The 19627-nt window shown below is 55.0% G+C and overlaps 8 protein-coding genes across 8 annotated transcripts; 5 read left to right on the top strand and 3 right to left on the bottom strand.

Moving 5' to 3' along the window:
• Positions 1-436: 436 nt before the first annotated feature.
• Positions 437-1104, top strand: CABS01_02968 (uncharacterized protein; the record flags this gene model as incomplete). The annotated part of the gene is made up of 2 exons (XM_060536346.1): positions 437-490; positions 574-1104. The coding sequence occupies 2 exons, from the start codon at positions 437-439 to the stop codon at positions 1102-1104; spliced, it is 585 nt and encodes a 194-aa protein (XP_060394258.1).
• A 487-nt stretch (positions 1105-1591) lies between these two features.
• CABS01_02967 (uncharacterized protein) lies at positions 1592-2224 on the bottom strand (the record flags this gene model as incomplete). The annotated part of the gene is made up of 2 exons (XM_060536345.1): positions 1592-2011; positions 2123-2224. The coding sequence occupies 2 exons, from the start codon at positions 2222-2224 to the stop codon at positions 1592-1594; spliced, it is 522 nt and encodes a 173-aa protein (XP_060394257.1).
• A 1222-nt stretch (positions 2225-3446) lies between these two features.
• CABS01_02966 (uncharacterized protein) lies at positions 3447-3617 on the top strand (the record flags this gene model as incomplete). Its single annotated transcript, XM_060536344.1, has 1 exon — positions 3447-3617. One exon carries the CDS (start codon positions 3447-3449, stop codon positions 3615-3617), a length of 171 nt encoding a protein of 56 aa, XP_060394256.1.
• Positions 3618-4134: 517 nt separating this feature from the next.
• On the top strand, positions 4135-5598 carry CABS01_02965 (uncharacterized protein; the record flags this gene model as incomplete). The annotated part of the gene is made up of 4 exons (XM_060536343.1): positions 4135-4443; positions 4599-4808; positions 4889-5467; positions 5530-5598. The coding sequence occupies 4 exons, from the start codon at positions 4135-4137 to the stop codon at positions 5596-5598; spliced, it is 1167 nt and encodes a 388-aa protein (XP_060394255.1).
• Positions 5599-6887: 1289 nt separating this feature from the next.
• Positions 6888-7965, bottom strand: CABS01_02964 (uncharacterized protein; the record flags this gene model as incomplete). The annotated part of the gene is made up of 2 exons (XM_060536342.1): positions 6888-7144; positions 7248-7965. 2 exons carry the CDS (start codon positions 7963-7965, stop codon positions 6888-6890), a joined length of 975 nt encoding a protein of 324 aa, XP_060394254.1.
• A 4732-nt stretch (positions 7966-12697) lies between these two features.
• Positions 12698-15206, top strand: CABS01_02963 (ubiquitin carboxyl-terminal hydrolase; the record flags this gene model as incomplete). The annotated part of the gene is made up of 4 exons (XM_060536341.1): positions 12698-12736; positions 12877-13023; positions 13096-13109; positions 13163-15206. 4 exons carry the CDS (start codon positions 12698-12700, stop codon positions 15204-15206), a joined length of 2244 nt encoding a protein of 747 aa, XP_060394253.1.
• Positions 15207-15876: 670 nt separating this feature from the next.
• CABS01_02962 (uncharacterized protein) lies at positions 15877-16395 on the bottom strand (the record flags this gene model as incomplete). The annotated part of the gene is made up of 4 exons (XM_060536340.1): positions 15877-15932; positions 16017-16124; positions 16226-16285; positions 16368-16395. The coding sequence occupies 4 exons, from the start codon at positions 16393-16395 to the stop codon at positions 15877-15879; spliced, it is 252 nt and encodes an 83-aa protein (XP_060394252.1).
• Positions 16396-17154: 759 nt separating this feature from the next.
• On the top strand, positions 17155-18973 carry CABS01_02961 (Alg9-like mannosyltransferase; the record flags this gene model as incomplete). The annotated part of the gene is made up of 2 exons (XM_060536339.1): positions 17155-17611; positions 17691-18973. Coding segments are annotated over 2 exons (1740 nt in total), but the record flags the coding sequence as incomplete, so codon positions are not given.
• Between the last annotated feature and the right edge of the window lie 654 nt (positions 18974-19627).

Here is a 19627-nt window from a genome sequence, read left to right as displayed (position 1 = left end):
GGCGGCGACGGATTGGACGCCTTCCATCTGGAGTCAAATTCCACGTCACCTTTGTTGCTCGGCCCAGCTTGTTCATTCCCATCTTCTAATTCATTCTACCGCCAGTTTGCGAACAAAAGAAGAAGGTGGCTTACCTGAAACAGAGTTTGTGCCTGCTTTGAGTAACGACTTTGGCTTGACGGCATTTCACCTTTGCAAACTGGGCCTACCTACATTTACGTATCTCACCTCTGCGGGCCCGTTGACATTTTGTTCCCGTTGCAACCCTCCCGACCACCGACCCAAGGTACTTTAACACCGCCACCATCACACCTTTACCTCCTACTCTACTTGTTGAAGCTCACCAAAGCTTGAGGACACAAAACACCGATTACTTCTTCGGCCAGTTTTCGTCGCAACACATTCCAAACGCATCCACGCAACACATCGCATCACAATGGCTGCTCCTGCTACAAAGACGATCGCCGACCTCAACGGCAAGTGGGTCATGGTACGTTCACCCATATTCTGGATACTTAGCACCACCAAGGAGCAGAGATGCGCGCAAGGAAAGAAAACTGACAACGCCAATAGAACAAGACCCTCTCCGATTCTCCGGAGCCTGCTCTCGCCCTCCAGGGCATCGGTTGGATGACCCGCAAGGCTGTCGGCCTCGCCACTGTCACCCTCGACGTCAAGCAGTACACCGCTCCTCCCTCCCCTCCCGGCACCGGCACTGAGCCCGTCACCCACTTCGATATCGACCAGTTCGCCACGGCCGGCCTCAAGGGCACCACAGAGAAGCGCTGTGTCGACAATGAGTGGCGTGAGCATTCCGACTGGATGTTCGGCAGCGTCCGTGGCCAGAGCCGCTGGATGACCCTCGCCGAGATTGAGGATGAGTTCCTCAAGAAGGGCTGGCTCGAGGGCGACGCCGAGGCCACCGGTCCCGATGGCAAGGCTCACCTCTACAGCCACGTCGAGAGCATCGACAACGGCTGGACTGCTTCCCAGATCTGGGGCTTCCAGACCGTCGAGGGCGAGAGACGCTACACTCGCAACGTCCTCGTTCAGAAGGGCGGCAAGAGAGTCGAGATCCGCCTTGTTTACGACTACCTTCCTTAATTTTGACGCACGCGGCGTTTTCTGGGAAATTCTGGCATTGGGGTTGGATTATGGGACCGATTCTACCACACACGAAGCATGGCTACTACTACACGCACTTGCAGGGCGTCTAACGCCGTTATGCTCTTGGGCTATGATAGATAGCACGGCGAAGAGTAGACTTTGAGAGCATGAATATCAACTGAACCCGTCTGAAAAACTCCTGTTCCGTGGATGCTCATTTGTAAAAAAGATATACGTGATGACAAGGGAGAGCAATGTTGAATCGTCTGCCTGTGTACCAGTCATTGTCCCAATGCTTCCATCCGCTTCAACATGCGAACCACCAACGCCTGACTTGATGCAGCCAACCGTCTCATCTACCATGTTTCGTCGTGCCATAGATTCATTACGACCGTTGGATGATCGTCGCCATCCCAGTTCTCTGGGTATAACACTGCTCGGCCCAGACCTCTCACTCTTAAATCCGTCCTCGACAAGCGCACACTCACGCCGGTCTCCTCTTGACAAACTCCTCGAGATCCTGCACCGTCGCAACGCCGAGCACGAAACGCCGCTTCTCGTCAGTGATGACAGCAAAGTGGCTCTTCTTCGCCTCGACGCCGTCTCCGGCGAAGAAGGCCTCGAGCTCCTCGAGGGGTGTCTGCATGGTGATGACGCGGTAGGTGCGGCCCTTACGCTGGAAGCGGACCATGGCCTTGGAGAGGGGGTCCTCGGGCTTAACCTTGCCGGCGTCGAGGAGGGCCTGGAGGTGGGGGATGGCGAGATAGCCGACGAGGGCGCGGTGGGCGTCGACGACGGTCAGGTGGGTGTAGTCGCGCTCAAAGGCGGAGATGAGGGCGTGGGAGATGGGGTCGGTCGGCGTCAGGGAGAGGGCGGCGGGGGGGTCGATGTCTTCTACTGTGGCCTGGATGATGAGGAGGGCAGGAGTTAGTCACTGGCTGAGAAGGTTTCGTGGTCTGTGGTTTGAGGGACAAGTGGGAGAAGGGGGACTTGGTTCGAGGGGATGTTCACGTACACCGCGATAACGGGAAGACCATTTTGAGACGAAGGGACTGGAGGTTTCGCTGGTTTGCGACGTAGACGCCGCCGCGGCGGGAGTGGAAGCCAAAGCCGCCATTGTTGGGAATTGAAGGGACTTTCCGGGCCTCGAGTGAGCACTTGTCACAATAACAGTCGACCGCCGAGGCAGAGTGGGTATCGTTTAATCGTGGTTGGTGGTGGTCGTTCGCGCAGTTGCGTTGGAAATGATATCAATTATCGCGGGGTTCTTTAGAGGGAGGGAGGGGCGGTGTCGACATCGACAGGGCTGAAAGATTTGGCGGTAAGGTACGGGAAAACGCCACAGTTGAAAGTCGGGCGGTGTCTCGGATTTGCTCACAGACGCGCGCGCCGGGGGCGGCTGCCCGCCATTGCGAATTTGCATGTCGGGGGGTGGGATCCCAACACGGTCCACTTGCGCCTGGTATCCATCCGCAAATTGTTAAGGTTTCGCTGAAGCTGCCTGCCGCCGTTCCTTCACCGACCTTGGGGGTTCCACAGCGGGGTGTTGCTGCTGAAGAGTCACCAAAAGCCACGGGAGCGATCGGGTTGAGTATCACGGATCAGTCCGCTGGTAGAATATCTCGCGAAGTCGAAACAAGGAATACCAGATTAGACCTACCATTTCGAGAATGAGGCCCATAGGATTCCGGTCATCTGCTCGCTGAAATTTTCTCGTCGCGCGCATCGAGAATGAAAAAGTCATTCTAAAATCCCTCGACGGAAGTTCTTACGATCGTGGTCAGCCTGGATGCTTTAGTGTAGTTTCAAAGCAATTTCCTATTTGGGCCATCGGCTCTGTCACGGTCAGTTTGCAACGTATCGCCATTTCCTTCTCTCCGTCGTTTACCACCGACTACATGAAGCAGAATCAAGGGTAAAAGAGCGATCAAAAGGGTGTAAATTGTCCTTGAATATAAAATCTGATTGGAGAATGATTGATGGACAAGAGTATTGGAAAATGCGGCCGGGAGACGAAACAGCGAAATCACGGCGAAGCTCCGCAAAATCCGGGGATAAGCGCGGGCCATTTCGCGATAACACGGGAGCTTTCCCTCTCGTCGTATTTTGTCGCATGCCGGTGCCCCACTCAAGCTACCTTACTCCTGCTCTAGGTAGTACACAGTACAGCACCTCCCACAGCTCTGCATCAGAGTCGAGACCTCCCCTTCTGAGGTGTGATGTCACCCATACCCTCCCAACACCTTCCGCCGCAGCTGTCGGTCACTGGCGCGTAAGCTCTACCCAAGTCCAGGCGACATTGTACAGCAAACTATTGATGAGGTCGAGGTACCCGCGACATGGACGTGACCGAAATCTCCGAACCGACCCCTTCCTTCTCTCACCTCCTGGGCCTTCTTCTAGAGGCAATCACTGCCTACCTCCTCTTAGAGCCCCGTTCCTTCCTGAGCTATCCTGTCCATCCACTCATCAGCGCCGGCGCCTCCTTTCCCCCAATTATATTCGGATGATAATAAACCTGCTTCTGACCTCTCTCTCGTCCTGGCTTCTTCTTCTTCCTGTGTATGCGTATTTGCGACGACTTCACTCGCAACCTTCTCCTCTCCCTCTGCTCCCGCATTCTCGACAAGTAACCAGCTCTCGACTCTCAAGGTGCTGTCACTCATACGCCGGAAACGGTCATTTGTGTCGCGCGGTTGACGTTGCACCTGTTCTCCTCTCACTGTTCTTTGAGCTGGAAACCCCTCTCAGCTCGCTCTTTTGGTGAGTAGAGGTCTTCAACTTCTTTTGTCTACTCTCTTCAACATCGTGTCATATACGCCCATTGCCGGTGTCGCCCGTCTCCTTCGAGCTCGAGCTTCCATTGCCAAAATCAATTACGCGCTCACACCGTCTCTCGAGCTTATCGCAGGGGTATGATCGTCCTTCACCTTACCTCCCGACTAACTTCATTAGCCAGATATCCTTGCAGAAGAAATCCCACATCATCCAACCCTCCCGGTCCAGACGAATTGCGTCTCGACCACCATGTCGTGCCTCTACCCTAGACAAGATACCCTCAAGGGATGCTTTGCGTCTCCTTTTGGCAGCCGTCCTAGCAAGGTAGCGGACACTACGGCCATGGCGAAACCTACACGCTACCAGGCCCGCCCCGAGTTCTATGGCGCATTCTCCACCGTTGACGACGTCAAGGGCAAGGCGAAGCAGCTCAGCGCCGAGGCCACGGCCGAGTTTGAGAAGGCCAGCGCCAAGGCCCAGTCTGCGGCTGGCGGCAAGATTGAGCTGTACTCTGGAAAGTACTATGCTGCGTGCACCGTCGGTGGCCTCATGGCCTGCGTGAGTTTCCCTTGCCTTCCTAGACCTTGACTCGTCGTTGTTGTCCATGATGGGTGACCTCGTCTCCGCTCCGGGGTCCCCACAGCGGCGCCGGGGCCCGGCGCCGGGCCGCAACGAAAACTTATGAGAACCGCTCGACTAACACTAAAGGCTAGGGCTTGACGCATACCGCCGTCACTCCTCTGGACCTAGTCAAAGTGAGAAGACAAATCGACTCGAAGCTGTACCGCGGAAACTTCCAGGCTTGGGGAATGATCTTCCGAAAGGAGGGTCTCCGCGGCATCATGACCGGCTGGGGCCCGACTTTCTGGGGCTACTCCGCCCAGGGAGCTTGCAAGTACGGATTCTACGAATACTTCAAAAAGGTAAGAAGATATAAATCCACATCGAATCTCGCATCTCAGCCCGATGAAGGAAGCCTCGTGACTAACACGCAACTCCCAAGACCTACGCCGACCTCGCGGGCCCCGACAACGCCAAAAAGTACCAGACGATTCTCTTCCTCTCCGCCTCAGCCTCCGCCGAATTCCTCGCCGACATCGCTCTCTGCCCCTTTGAGGCTGTCAAGGTCCGCATGCAGGGTGGTATCCCGTCCCCCTATAAGGGCACTCTCGACGGCATCAGCAAGGTCACGGCTAAGGAAGGGTGGGGAGGCCTCTACAAGGGCCTGTACCCGCTCTGGGGCCGACAGATCCCCTACACCATGATGAAGTTCGCCTCCTTCGAGACCATTGTCGAGATGATGTACGCCCGCCTCCCGGGTCAAAAGTCTGACTACAGCAAGGCCGCCCAGACGGGCGTGTCGTTTGTCAGCGGTTACCTGGCAGGTATCCTCTGCGCCATCGTCTCCCACCCGGCCGATGTCATGGTCAGCAAGCTCAACGCGAACCGCGCGCAGGGCGAGGCGTTTGGTGCGGCCATGGGCAGGATCTACAAGGACATTGGATTCTCTGGCCTCTGGAACGGTCTGCCTGTCCGTATCGTCATGATTGGTACCCTGACCGGCCTCCAGTGGATGATCTACGTGAGTGGCCGTCATGATGTTATTGAAGGGAGTTGAGAACAGTGACTAACATGAGTGAACAGGACTACTTCAAGATCTTCATGGGCTTCCCCACCACCGGAGGAGCAGCTCCCCCCGCCGAGAAGAAGTAATTCAGCAGATATCATGATGGTTGGGTGAACGGAGGGTTGGGCCAGTGCAACCTGGGTTGTCCAGCTAGTATACTATGAACACTGAGGATCTCTCGAGGGAGTTCTCTTAGCTCTTACACTATTGTAACAATGAGAGAGTCTTTTCCGCAATGAATTTTGTCTGTTTTTTATCAATACCTCCCCGTCAAAGTCGTATATTCAAAGATCGAATTGCAGCACCGGGGAAGTTGAAAATATCACGCAAGTTGTTTTTCCTTTTTCTTCCCCGAATTCTTTTCCCGCTCTCTCCCCATATCTGGGTTCGCCCTCATCGCAATTCTCTTTCCTCGGCGTCACTTGGCGTTCCATCACCGGTACGTCCGTGCATAAAAAGCGATTGTTTTTCCCTTGACCTGGCTTGATTTTGGAGACGATCAAACTTGCATGGGATCCGATTTTAACGGCAAGATGTAAACACCGTGCCCGTATTGTAATGCGCCTGCAAAGCTGTGATGTAACTTTCAGGCATTAAACTTGTGAGAGATCTATGACGAGGACGGGGATGATTGGGGGGGGGGGGGGGGGGGCGAGGAATCTGATGGAAAGGAAGAAGTAGAAGAAGACAACCCGGGTCGGAATGGGAAAGGCCCTAGAGCAAAAGACGGGAAGCGTAGATGTTATCGATTTGAACGACACCTTGAATACAAATCAGAATACTACTCCCAAGCCTCGGTCTCCCATCTAAAGCTAATGCCGACTATCAACGACCGGACTGCGTCACCTGTCTTGGGCAACAACGGAACGAATGCCGTCTTGCTAGCACCCTCATCTTTCCAACAACGAAAAGAAAGAAATGACTCAACGTGGCCTTAGGTTTTGGCCTTCAAGTTTAAGCTTCACGTTTGGGTTTGTCTCAACGTGTCATATGAAGGATAGCATCGTGTCAAAAGGTGCCAAACCCACACGATGTGAAATAGCACAGTCAAACCAGTCAACTCAGTGCACCAGGTGATAATGCTGACCGACTTGTCAGAATAGTCATACATGGCACTAGAAAACATTAGTTCCAACAGCAAAACGTAGTAACGAGAAAAAGGCCAGGCCCGGACGCCGGCGACGCCGGGGCGGGATACCACTCCACCTGCAGAGCGACTTAGCCGTCCGAACTTAGGCGCGGGGGACGCTCCGGCAGTCGTGCGCCGGCACCGGTAAAGTTCTCTCTGCAGTTGGATGGATAAGACTTCTGAAGCCTGACTATCTGTGCGCGGCCTCTGAAGAGTCGAGACTGCCCGAGTCTTGCTAAGCAGAATTTAGAGCGTTGAGTCGAAGAGTAAAGAGCAATAATTCGTCATTTCACAGTGCTTGGGCGGCAGTGGGGGAAATGGCACCGAGGGATGCAGAGCATGACGTCCATGTCTTCCAGAAGTTCGTGGGAATCGGGCCGGTACGGGACCGCGTGGAGGACGCTGACCTACCAGAAAACGCCAGTGTGCTGCACATCGTGGATGATGGAGCGCGGGTGGTTCTAGAGGTGGCATCTGCGAATCGGTTGGCTGTGACACCCTACCTAATGGTAGTGCCTGTTGGCCAAAGATGTCCGATGGATTAAGCCAAGTAAGCCAAGGTACGCCACGAGCGAGGCACAACGAAGATAGCTCAAGACACAATAGCTAAGTGGCGCTGACGTTGAACGTATGCCTTTCCCCTCGGCCGCACTAGCCTTCCATAAACAATGCAATGTCTCCCGAAGTTGCTTTCCGTTCGGGGGCTTTTCGTCGAAAAGTGACGAGGGGCTCTTGGGGTCCGCTCATGGATGATACCTGTTATGACTGCGGAGTTGTTGAGGAGGTGAGGGTTTGGGAGTGAGCGTTCAGAATGGGTCGTGATGGAGTGGTTTCGATCGGACATGGATGCGACGAAGGTGCAGTGAAGAAGCGAGTGGGTGTAATGCTGATTGGCAACGTTAATGGGGCATTCTGTCGGTGTCGAGCGGATATCCCCCGCATAGATGCTGGCCAGGTACAATAGCGTTCCCCATGCCTGGTGGGAGGGACATACTGGAGCAAGGGGGAGCGAACAGCAGCAGATCGACAGAGCTCTGCTCCACTGCTGTGTTTGTGAAAAGACTCGGCGTGTGTCGGAGGGGAAAGGCGAGAGGCATGTCTTAAGATGGACCGAATAAGCACGGGAGGTGAGTTGACGAATGAGCTCGGGTCCAGCAGCGTGGATGAAGGTGACAACGGCGTCGTCCCCCGTCCAGCTAGACACGGAATCGGACCAGTAGCGTCGAGCCGTCGATCCTCTCACACCAACCGCGATGCAACAATGTCTTTCGGGGTGGCTGCACCGCACCAAGGGATCCAACACGGCGGAGAGGCATGTGTACATAGGGTTTTTTGAGGTAGTCGTTTGTGGCCCTGGCCTGGCATGACGGGTCAACCAGCTGTTCATTGGCGCTCGTTCTCGCCCGTTGTTGTGAATCTGCCATCTTCAGGTAGGGCGGGTTACGTTGCGTTGGAGTGTAATTCGCAACTCGCAACCTGTGAGAGAGAGAGAGGGGTCATGTCTGGGTTACCTACCGAGCCGCTCCTGTGCGAGTCGCATGCTGTTGCGGCAAGGCCTCGAAGCATGGAACGAGGAGCCGAAAAAAGAAAAGAAAAAAAGAAACGCTACAGGGACTCTGGCAGTTCATCAGGCCAAGGTTGCTGGCCGTGTCAAGAGGAGGTTGCAGAAAGCCTGTCCTGGACGATGTCCGTCTCATCGATCGTCGAGAAGACGGCAGTCTGCAACACCAACGACTCAGGAAGAACGCCTCTTTTTCCGGGGTGCGGGGACAAATTCAGACTTGAAGTCGGCAGCTAAGGCGTTGTAGTTTGTAGACTATGGGTAGATGTGTAAGCCGTCGGGTGCTTTTTCCCACCAAATAAAAGGCCTTGGAGAGCGCCCTCATCCCCGATTGAGCAACCGGCGTTTGAGGGGCAACAAAGCTTCGGTTGGTCTAGGGCGGCTAGGTTTGATGGGTGGAAAGCAAGAGACTGACTAACAATGACTGAATTAGCAATGCGCTGCCCGGTTACCCTTGAGACTGGATGTTTGGGTGTTTGGACGGATAGTTCAGCAGAGTTCCAGATACTCTTCGTGACCACACGACTTCGGAGACATGCCGGGAAGGGATAGTCGGGCCTGACAAGCCATGTTCGTACCCGAAGCGCCTGTGTTCGGAGCTGTCTGGTTTGGACATTATTGGCAGCTAGGCCGAGCGACTCCCGGCCCCCACGTAGCGTGTATACCTCGGGTGCTGCTGTGCCGCAGGCCGCCAAAGGGGCTCGGATACAAGAAAGCGAATGAGTTGCTGAGGCCGTGTCGGCGATGGTGACGGGCGGTCGTCTGTTGTTCAGAATTAGGGGTCGTGATCTATTGACAACTTGACGTGCAAAGTCTAAGCAAAACGGCATGTTGAGCGCAGATCCTCGCCAGCGGCGGTGGTTGGATCGAAAACGGGAGCTATTATGTAGCAGCAGGCCTCCAGGCTGGAGGACGTCAATATCGGGACCCAATCAAGGGCGCGTTGTACGTGAGGGTGCCATCAACAATCTTGAAACCTAGGACAGCAGCCGGGCGAGACAGATGAAGGAAGCAGGATGTCTACTGTGTACTGCGTAGGTGAGGGTGAGGGTCAGGCCGATAGCGAGCGCTACGAATAGACAAAGCTGGACAGGCAGAACGGACGAGACCAGGAAAGAGGACCCAACGGCCAGCCAAGGGTAGCGTTCCAGCGGACCGTCGTGTCGGGGCGTAGCAGGCGTGGCGGACAGGTAACGACGAGGGCGACGGGGTTCCTCTGGTGGTTCTTCCGGGTCGGGTGAGGATGCGGCCTTTTGTCTCACAGTTCAGATAATCAGTCCGCTGGTGGCGTTGTTCCCACAGCGAGTTGAACAGTGGTGGGTGAGGTAAGCGGAGAAGTATTCCGGGCTCATGTATGTAGGTATCGTATTTCCATCAAAAGGGTGCGTGGAGGTACAGGGATCGTTTTGAACCGTCTCGATACACGGGCGGTCGTATTGATTCCCATTTCCTGCCCATTGTCTACTTACTCGGCCGGAAGCTGGATGGCGGATGGGCGCTGGGTGTATTCTGTACAAGTACAGTGGAGAGTACGGATAGGTACGCCAGAGAGAACCCGACAAGCAGGATGCTGGGTGCTGGGCGAACCGTGATCGAATCGACAGGGACCTTGCCGTACATAGCCCTGGCCGTCCTGGTGTCTGGTCGCCAGTGGGTCAAAGTGCGGAGAGCGAGGGTGCTCACATGGCAGGCTGTTGAGTGCTCCGTGCCTTGGTGTTGGTCAGCAAGGCGGTTGGGCGTGACGGACGAGTTGGTGGAAACTGGGCAAGGATGGAAAGGACCACTTCAAAGGTACTTTCAACGCTATCAGAAATATCCATCTATACAGTACGTGAGCAGGAGGACCAATAACAGTCGTTATACCTCGTAATAGATAGATAGTCCGCAGTGAGAGGAGGCTCAGGCTTGCGGATGGCTCCCGCCTGGGCAAAAAGGCTCTTGCAGCAAAGAATGCCTCGCCCTATGGTGGAACATGCTATGGAAGGGTTGTTCTGCATGCTGTTGTGTGAAAGAGGCTGAGCTTGTCTTTTGCCCAGGCTGGCTTGGCTGCGGTGTAATCGTCTTGCGTACGAAGTATATGCCATGCCAAAGTTACTCGGGGGGAGAGAGGAAGCCTGGCCAATCCGTAGTTAGATGATGCGTGCTGGCGTCCTGCAGAACATTGCTCTATCCCACCATGTCCAGGTCGGGTCATGCTAAGGGGAAGAGACGCGGCTGGCGAACAGTACGTCGCATGTCTCAGTCCAGGGGGAGCATTCCGGGGCCATTATCGAGTTGCCAGAGAGACAAGACGGATGTGGAAGTCAGCTGGGGACAAGTTGGACCAGGAAGCATGTCGTCTGACACACAAAGTGCAGTCAGTTTCACGAAGGTGATGGAATACAGATGTTGATGAAGACTGAAAAGAGGAGGTACGTACGGATAGGTATCGCCGGTACGTATTTGCAAGGGAAGTACCTAAGGTACCTAGAATGCTGAAGCCGACAACCTAGAGACAGCCGTCGGTCGCAATCGGGTAAAGTGTTAGTGTCGCCAGTCACATTGCAGTCGCAGTGGCAGGCAGTTCCCCCCTCCCACCTGCTATTCGCCTCGTTGTTTGGAAGCGTCGCCAGGAACACCCAGCCCTTCCTCCTCGCCTCTTCGCACCTAACCTTCAGCCTTGATTCATTGACAACGTTGGTTGCGCGCTGTCTCTCACCTGGGCTTGACGACGGTCAGAAACCGAGCCCGGCAGGTGTGAGAGCAGTGCACCTTAGAGAGGGGAAGAAGAAGAAGAAGAGAGATAGCGTCATATCGGCCGTTATCTCCGTCCGTCGTCCGTGGGCTCAGTTTTGTCGGGTCTACCTTACCGTGTGTCAACCTGCCAATCCGTAAGTCCACCTACCTAAGGAATATGCGATCCACTCGCAGTCCACCAAGGGCTAACAGTACGTATCTTGAGTAATGTGCGACTGAGGTGTGGTCCTGCCTCTTTCTTGCCTTCCTCTCTTCTTGCCTTTCTGCCTTGAAGCCTTCGTACCTTCGTCTTCGTGCCCCGGTCGGATCACGGGTCTCCAACCTCTTCCAATTGCTGCCCGCCATCAGTACCCAAGGTACGTATGTGGGTACGTAGTTATGGTAAGGTATTCGTACCTACCTACCAGGTAAGGTAGTGCATCCGTAAGGTCAGAAAAGGACTTACAAGTCTTCTTCTGGAGGCATCCTTTTATCCGTCCTCGTCACTTTTCTCCTCATTCCTCCGCTTCTCCCCCAATCGCTTATGCAAAAGTGACAAAGTACCCCGTACCTACCTCACCACTGACCACCAGCAAGAGGAAAAACCAAAAGAAGAAGAAGAAAATACTTAGTCCTCCGTCTGGGAAGCAAAAAGACGCCAAACTTGCTCCAGCCTCTCCATGCCACCCCCTGGTCGGAAACCCCATGTCTGGCCTGTCTAGCCCTGCACTCGAGAACGAACTAGCCCCCTTTCTGTGCACTGCAACCCTTCGATTCCTTCCACCGACCTCCACCTTCCCTCCACTGACACCGTCAGGTTGTGGGTTGTCCAGGTGGGGCCCCCTCGTCCTCGGTGTCCTCCCCACCACTCGCAGTCAGCCATTAACAAAAGTCACCTTCTTTTCCGTATGTACTTGCGTACCACCACTTGCAGTAGTCGCTCCCGGCGCCGTGTGTCCATGGTCTCCTCCGTACCTTAGCTCGCAATCAAGTTCGCAGACTCCCGTCACTCAGCTCTCCTGCGAATGCAGTACACTAGCTAAGTATCCATAAGGTACGGCTCTGGCCTGTTGCCTGCCCTACTGGCTGAGAGTGAGAGGTGCAGCGTGCCCTGTCACCCATCGTCTGCCCGTCTGTCTGTCGCTGTCGCGTCCTGCCACTACGTGCCCAATCCAGGCTCTCCAACCCACAACCTCGCCTCCGTCCTCCTTGTTACTTACGCCCATCAACCCCAGGACCCCAAGTCTAACGTCCAAATCCCGCCCAGGGCTCCTCCGTCTTTTACCTTGTTCTCACCCACCCAGCTGCTAGGTACCGCAGACTACGCCTCTTACCAATCCTCCCTTCCTCTTCTTCATCCACTTCCCACATTGTCCCTCATCATCATCATCCTACTCCTCCTCTTTCTGCTGCCAACACGGCTGGTTTGAGAGTCTGCGTCCTGGCAAATGCTGCTTCCACCACCGTTGCCCGCATCCAATCTTCCCTGACACCTCTCGTCCCTCTCTCTTCCCACCCTGCTTCCACAGACCACCCGTATCTTCGGCCGAATCACCGAGGGAAACGACCCCTACTCCTCTGCGCGACAATCGCGCGCATCTCTCGAATCTCCTCGGATACACGATAATACCTCTCTCCGCACCTTTTCCACTGTGTATCCTTCATCACGACGTCAATTGTCCATCGCATGGTACATTTCGCCATATTTGCGCGGCCGCCGTGAGCTTGTCTCGCCCAGACATCACCCTTTAAGCCAAATCCACGACCCCAAGTCGCCAACATGGCTGGTTTCTTCAACAAACTGAAGAGCGCGGGCAATGTGCGTTTCCTCTACTCTCGTCATTTCTTTGACTACGCTCTGCTCATTGCGTGCTCTGAAATTCTCTTCCTTCTCTGCTGTGCTTTTGCTGTTGCTGCTGCTCGCGCGTTCTTCAGGCTGACAGACCTCGTCCTTCACAGACCACCTCGAGTCCAACAAGTAAAGATGTCCCGAGCAAAAAGGTCAAGGAGGAGCCAGCACCGGAGCTCACTCCTCTGGAAAAGATGCTGCAAAATGCTGGTCCATTGAGGGAAGACGGGACTGACAAGTTCTTCGGTCTGGAGAATGTAAGTTTTCGAAGCCACACCCGGCCTAGCGACTGCCTTTCCCGAGACAACGAATGCTGACTGAACTGGTAGTTTGGTAATACTTGGTAAGCCATGCTGTCATCACCACATCGTCTCTTATTTGCTGACGTGTCTGTAGTTATTGCAACTCGATTGTTCAAGCATTGTTCTATTCAGAATCCTTCCGGGACCACGTCGTCAAGTACCCCACACTATCACCTACCGATACCCCGAACGGAACTCGACCAAAGGTGAATGTGACGATCCGACCGCCAGTCGCGAAAGAGCCCCCGAATACGCCCGGAGCGAAACAGAAAGGCCTGAGTGCATCGGAATCAATGAAGCGCAGGCAGGCCATCACGGCGGGAATGCCACCCCCAGGAGCGCCGGGCATACGACCTGAGGACAAGCCTGATTCGCCAGAGTACAAGAAGAAACATGCCATGATCAAGGGCCCCATCCTCGAGCTGGCACAAGAGAATCCCTCCGCTTACGGCATGGAAGAATGCACCTTCACCGGTCTCAAGGACATCTTTCAGGCCCTTATCGAGAGCAATACTAGGACAGGCGTGTTGAGTCCACAGCGATTCCTGGAAATTTTCAAACGAGACAACGAGATGTTTCGGAACTCAATGCACCAGGATGCTCACGAGTTCTACGGTCTCGTATTGAACGATGTCATCTCCAACGTGGAAGCGAATGCCAAACGAATCCAAGAGCGACAGGCCGAGAACAAAGACGGACTTATCCAGTCAGTGGAGAACGCTCTTGGCGCGACTAGTTTGATAAACCGACCAGTGAATGGCGTGGGATCACCAGGAACCGGCTGGGTTCATGATATCTTTGAGGGTGTATTGACCTCGGAAACCAAATGTTTGACCTGCGAAACAGCTTCGCAAAGAGATGAGACGTTCCTGGACTTGTCCATCGACCTGGAGGAGCATTCATCAGTCACGTCTTGCCTGCGTAAATTTTCCGCCGAGGAGATGTTGTGTGAGCGCAACAAATTCCACTGCGACCATTGTGGTGGGCTGCAAGAGGCTGAGAAGCGGATGAAGATTAAGCGTTTACCAAAGGTTCTCGCGTTGCACCTGAAACGATTCAAGTATACCGAGGATTACAGTCGACTGCAGAAGCTCTTCCATCGGGTCGTCTACCCGTACCATCTACGCATGTTCAACACCACCGACGACGCTGAAGATCCCGATCGACTCTATGAACTATACGCTGTTGTTGTTCATATTGGCGGAAACGCCTATCACGGCCACTACGTATCAGTGATCAAGACGAAAGATCGGGGTTGGGTTCTGTTCGATGACGAGATGGTGGAACCGGTTGACAAACATTTCGTGCGGAACTTCTTTGGGGATAAGCCTGGCATGGCATGCGCATATGTCCTCTTCTACCAAGAAACCACCTTTGAGAAGGTACAAGCTGAGATGGAGGCCGAGGGTCTGGAAGAGGTCAAAATTGCCAGCGAGGCCGCTAATGTTGCTCATGAAAATGGCCAACCAAACGGTACGACACCACTTTCGAAACAGTTTACGCAGCCAGTCAGTCCCATTGAGGAACGAGAGCCGTTGCCCAGTCTGGCACATGCACAGACAGCCCCAGGCAAGGTGGATGTTCCGCCATCCGAGAAGCTTCATACCCCTGTGATAGATACACCGGCCACTCCTGCTGTCCCCCCTATTCCATCAACCCTCGCCAGATCAAACACGGGCGCCAAGGCAGACAAGTCCAAAGAAGACAAGAAGCGGGAGAAGAAGGAGCAGGAGGCAGCGGACAAGGCCAGAAAACAAGCTGAGAAAGAGCAGGAAAAGCTCAAAGACAAGGAACACCGAGAGAGTATGGCTAGGGCCAGAACGGCTCATGCGCGAGAAGCAGAAGATATGCGCAGAGCAATCAAGGCCAGCATGCAATCGGCTGAAGGAGACAAGAAGAAGGAGTCGTCAAGCTCAGGCAGTTTCCTCAACCGATCCAGCCGGGCAAGCAAATCAATGAGCAGGAAGAGTTTCGGATTCCTCAGCAAAGATAAGGACAAGGCTGAATCACATCAGTCATCTGAGAATGGGCATGCTCCTCCAGAGGGGGTGCCGACTCAACCTGAGAAGCCCAAAGAACTGAGGGAGAGATTCAGTTTCAACCTCGGCCGGAAGAAGAGCGGTAATCTTCTGTCATGAGGTGGCGCATGAGGTTCTAACGATTCATCTGAAGATTTTGGTATTTGACAGTACATACAGTAAAAAAAAGGGGTGAAGAGCAGGATCCTGTACGATGTACAACCCACGCGCCCAGCGTTTGGTGCGCATCTTATCCATGGGCCGCATGGTCGTTTAGGGGATTGAGGAGGTGGCGGCATGCGCAGATACCCAGGCATGGAGTGGTTTGCTTGGATAATACTTTTCTCACTTAATGATGCAAAAGAGGATATGTTGTGATGAAGGCATCTTGAGCGTTAGTTACTTTCTCCTGGCACCTACTTCATCGGACTGTATGATAGCGCAAGGTGTGGTCAACAAAAGACGGTACAAAGCACGTAAGGGCAGAAAGGCCCTCTCGAGTTCTACTACTCGGTTTGAAACAACGCAAGCATCCTCCTCTGCTGATTGTGATATTACACTCGCCGGGCTTTGCAATGTTACCCGGACATTTTCAGGTAAGATACACATACGTACGCGACATTGACAGCCAAAACCCCATCCGCTCTCCATCCTTCAACGCCGATTCGTTACCATGATGCCATGCCGTGGAAGTGGAAAAGTTCAAGCCATATACGATGCATTAAAGAGCAGCAGCCCCCTTCGTTTTTCTTGTATTTTTCTATCTCATCTCCTGTACCCTAACGACACCTTATCCGAGGATGAGTTCGTACAGAATGATAATGGTGTTGATTCCGATCAAGGGTACTGTGGCAGAGCGTCAGTAAAGGGCGTTTCTGCGTGGAAGTACTCATACAACGAGAGACGGATGTTGGGGATGTAGACACGTACTTCTCATCAGTGTCCGTACGCTGGCGATCAAGTTGATGATCTTTGCCTTTACGCTTGCGTCGTTGCTCGAGCCAAAGGTCGGGTCGTAGGAGGAGGGGGAGAGGTTGACTGGAAGGAAGTCGCGGTTAGCTATTGTCATGTCTCTTTCTCCCGGAGGGGTAAGGGCGCGGGACGGCAATGTTGCTAGGTAGGATTAGACGGGAACGTACTGCGCGCGAGGAAGCGGTCTTCGGAGAGGACTGCGATGGCGTTGATGAGGAGGACGGCGACTGGGAGGAGAAGAGGAGGAATGTCAGTATAGGCGGGAAAGCTTCAAGGGGGGGGGGGGCAAATGGTTTAGGGCGGACGTACTGTAGAGGAAGTTTCCTAGGATATACATCTTGACGGTTTTGATGTCGGCTTGGGGAAGCCCTGGACGCGCAAAAATGCGGGTTTGGTATTGTTGTGTCCTTTCCGCGGGTGGAGCTTGTAGGAAGGTGGGTTTTTAGCTCTTCGTCGTTCGAATTGAAGCCAGGTGGTGATGGTGTTGCGCTGCGCTGTCCAGAGCTTACCTTAGGAGGGATGGGATGCGCCGTCAGAGGTGGGGAGGCGTATTTGATCCGTTCCGAAGGAGAATCCCTGCAATAGGTGCCCCGTAACTTATGTGGCCTGTCACTCTGTCGCGGCATGGCTGACCCCTAAGTTCCTAGTAGACAGCTTGCATTGAGTGGTGCTGGCGCTGGGCTGTGCACGGACGCTCAGAGCTTCACCCTTTCAATGGCATTTGGATCTGCACGAGACGCCAGCTTACACCTGCTTCAAGTAAAAAAGAGCGGAAATCGTGAGAAGCAGAGAATCGAGGGTCGTATGAGGCAAGGGAAAAGCACAGGGCAAATTGTTTCAAAGACCTCATCTTCTCGTTGTTCAACCCCATCTTTTTTTATTTTTTAGCTTCTTCACCGGGGCTTTCCTGTTCTCTGTGTATTTTCCAACAATGAGATAGTCACACCCGACAACACGCTCCTTCACCTGCTTTTTAACAACCACATCTCACAGCTTCTGCGCCTCCTTGCCGGCACCATCACAATGAAGCTCCTAGGTAACCCAAACAAGAACACCCCCAAATTCTCATCACAACTCATAAAAGATACTAATCAGTCACTCAGATACCGCCCTTCTGGGTCTCATCCCGGCCCTCATCACCCTCCACCTCCTCCTGGCCCCGGACACAAAAGTAGAGGAATCCTTCAACATCCAAGCCACCCACGACGTCCTCGTCTACGGCACGCCAACCCACGACGTCGCCGCCCGTCTGAGGGCCACCTACGACCACTTTGAGTTCCCCGGCGCCGTGCCCCGCACTTTTGTCGGCCCCGTGCTGCTCGCCGGCCTCGGCGGGCCCCTCGTCAACCTCGTCGGCTTCGCCCACGCCCAGCTCGTCGTCCGCGGCTTGCTGGGCCTCGCCAACGCCGCCGCCCTCGTCGTGTTCGCGAGGAGCCTGAGAAAGGGCATGGGCGAGGGCGTCATGCGGTGGTGGGTTCTGTTGCTCGTCGGCCAGTTCCACGTCATCTTTTATGCGTCGAGGACGTTACCCAACATGTTTGCCTTTGCTTTGAGTGAGTTCTCGTGTCTTCTAACCCCCCTCTTTCTTTGCCCCCTCTCAAAATCCAACATTCTAACAAACACCCTTCACAGCAACCCTCGCATCCGCAAACCTCCTCCCAAACCAATCCCCGCAATCCCGCCTCCCGCGCCTCCGCGTAGCCCTCTCCCTCCTCGTCTTCGCCGCCGCAATCTTCCGCTCCGAAGTCGCCCTCCTCCTCGCCACGACGGGCCTCCACCTCCTCCTCACCCGCCAGCTCACGATCCCCCAGCTCGTCCGCCCCTTCCTCATCGCCTTCGCCGTCGCCCTCGCCGTCTCCGTGCCCCTGGACTCGTACTTTTGGCAAAAGCCCCTCTGGCCAGAGCTCTGGGGCTTCTACTACAACGCCGTCCTCGGCTCCTCGTCAAACTGGGGCGTCTCCCCCTGGCACTACTACTTCTCCTCCGCCCTCCCGCGCCTGCTCGTCAACCCCCTGACCTTCGCCCTCCTGATCCCGCTCGCCCTCGCGCAGCCCGGCACCTCCCGCTCCGCCGCGGGCCTCGTCGTCCCGCCCCTGCTCTTCGTGGCCATCTACTCCCTCCAGCCGCACAAGGAAGCCCGCTTCATCTTCTACGCCGTCCCGCCCCTGACCGCCGCCGCCGCCCAGGGCGCACACTTCATCTTCGCCCGGCGCGCCAAATCCGCCCTCTACGCGCTCGCCTCCCTCCTCCTCGCCACCAGCGTCCTCGCCGCCCTCGCCGCCTCGACGGGCATGCTCCTCCTCTCCTCCCTAAACTACCCCGGCGGCGACGCCCTCCGCCAGCTGCACGCCCTCGTCGCCGCGTCCCCCGCCGCCAGCTCCGTCACGACCGTCCACACCGACGTGCTGAGCTGCATGACGGGCGTCACCCTCTTCACCCAGAACCGCGCCGGCCTGCCAAAGAACCCGCACTCCCGCGCCCTCGAGACCTCTCTCCAACAACAAGACTCCTCCTCATCATCGTCACCATCAGGCACGGATCCGATCCTCGCATTTGATAAAACGGAAGACAAGTCCATCCTCTCCGACCCGGGCTTCTGGTCTCGCTTCGACTACGTCCTCGCCGAGGACACGGCCTCCGTAAAAGGAGGGCAGTGGGAGACGGTGGGCGTCGTGCAGGGGTACGCCGGCATCGAGGTACTCAAGCCGGGTTCCGCTACCTCGTCCGGAGAAGGCGACGAAGAGACGGGGGAGAGCAAGATCCTCGGCAGAGGACTCGTTGTCAAACGCGTACGGGATTTCGTACGGGGCGTGACGGGCGGCTGGTGGGTTGGGCCGCGGATGGAGCCGCGGATACGCATCATGAAGCGGGCCAAGGATGTCGGTGGCGCCGGTGCCCGTATCGTGTCTTCATAGATGGGTTGTCTTTATAGATGGATAGTGTGTAAGAATACAAAAAGAACGCATCAGTGTCAGATGGTCCCAGATCACTTGGACGAAAATCACTTGTACGAAGGAAAGGAAGGGCATAAGCTTCGAGTTGATGGGAGACAACACGAGGTATTTCAATCGTTTCATACGCCGAGCGGTGTGCTCCGGCTTTGTGGCACTAAGACAAGAGCAGACACTATCCTACCACAAAAGGCCAACCAGTGCAAGCAAGGCCTCGTTTCCTCTCTTTCCAACACCAACAACTACCGCGACTACTGCCAATGCCAATGCCAATGCCACTGTGTCACCGACCAACCCTTCCGCATTCCCAAAATCACTACGCACTTTTACTGTTTTCAATCCATGCCAGCACTCAGTCCGGCCCAGTCCCAAACCGCCCCCTGCCCTATCCTATCCACCGCCTTTACCTCCATCCAACACACCTTCCACGACCAGCCGGTCGGAGCAGCTCACTAGCCCAAGCCCTGGGTAACCCAACTTGCTGAAGTAATGACAATCGGAAAGCAGTTTGGGTCAAAACTGCGACTCGCTAAAATTGTCTGGGTGTCGTAATCGCATGATACAGTAATGGAATATGTATATAAGTGGCGCCTTGTTCTCCCCCCTGAAAGAAACGGG

The sequence above is a fragment of the Colletotrichum abscissum genome, assembly GCF_030869225.1.
Source record: "Colletotrichum abscissum strain IMI 504890 chromosome Unknown Scaffold_5.1, whole genome shotgun sequence".
NCBI lineage: Eukaryota > Fungi > Ascomycota > Sordariomycetes > Glomerellales > Glomerellaceae > Colletotrichum > Colletotrichum abscissum.
The sequence above is the reverse complement of the archived record's forward strand: the minus strand, read 5'-3'. Positions and strand labels throughout refer to the sequence as shown.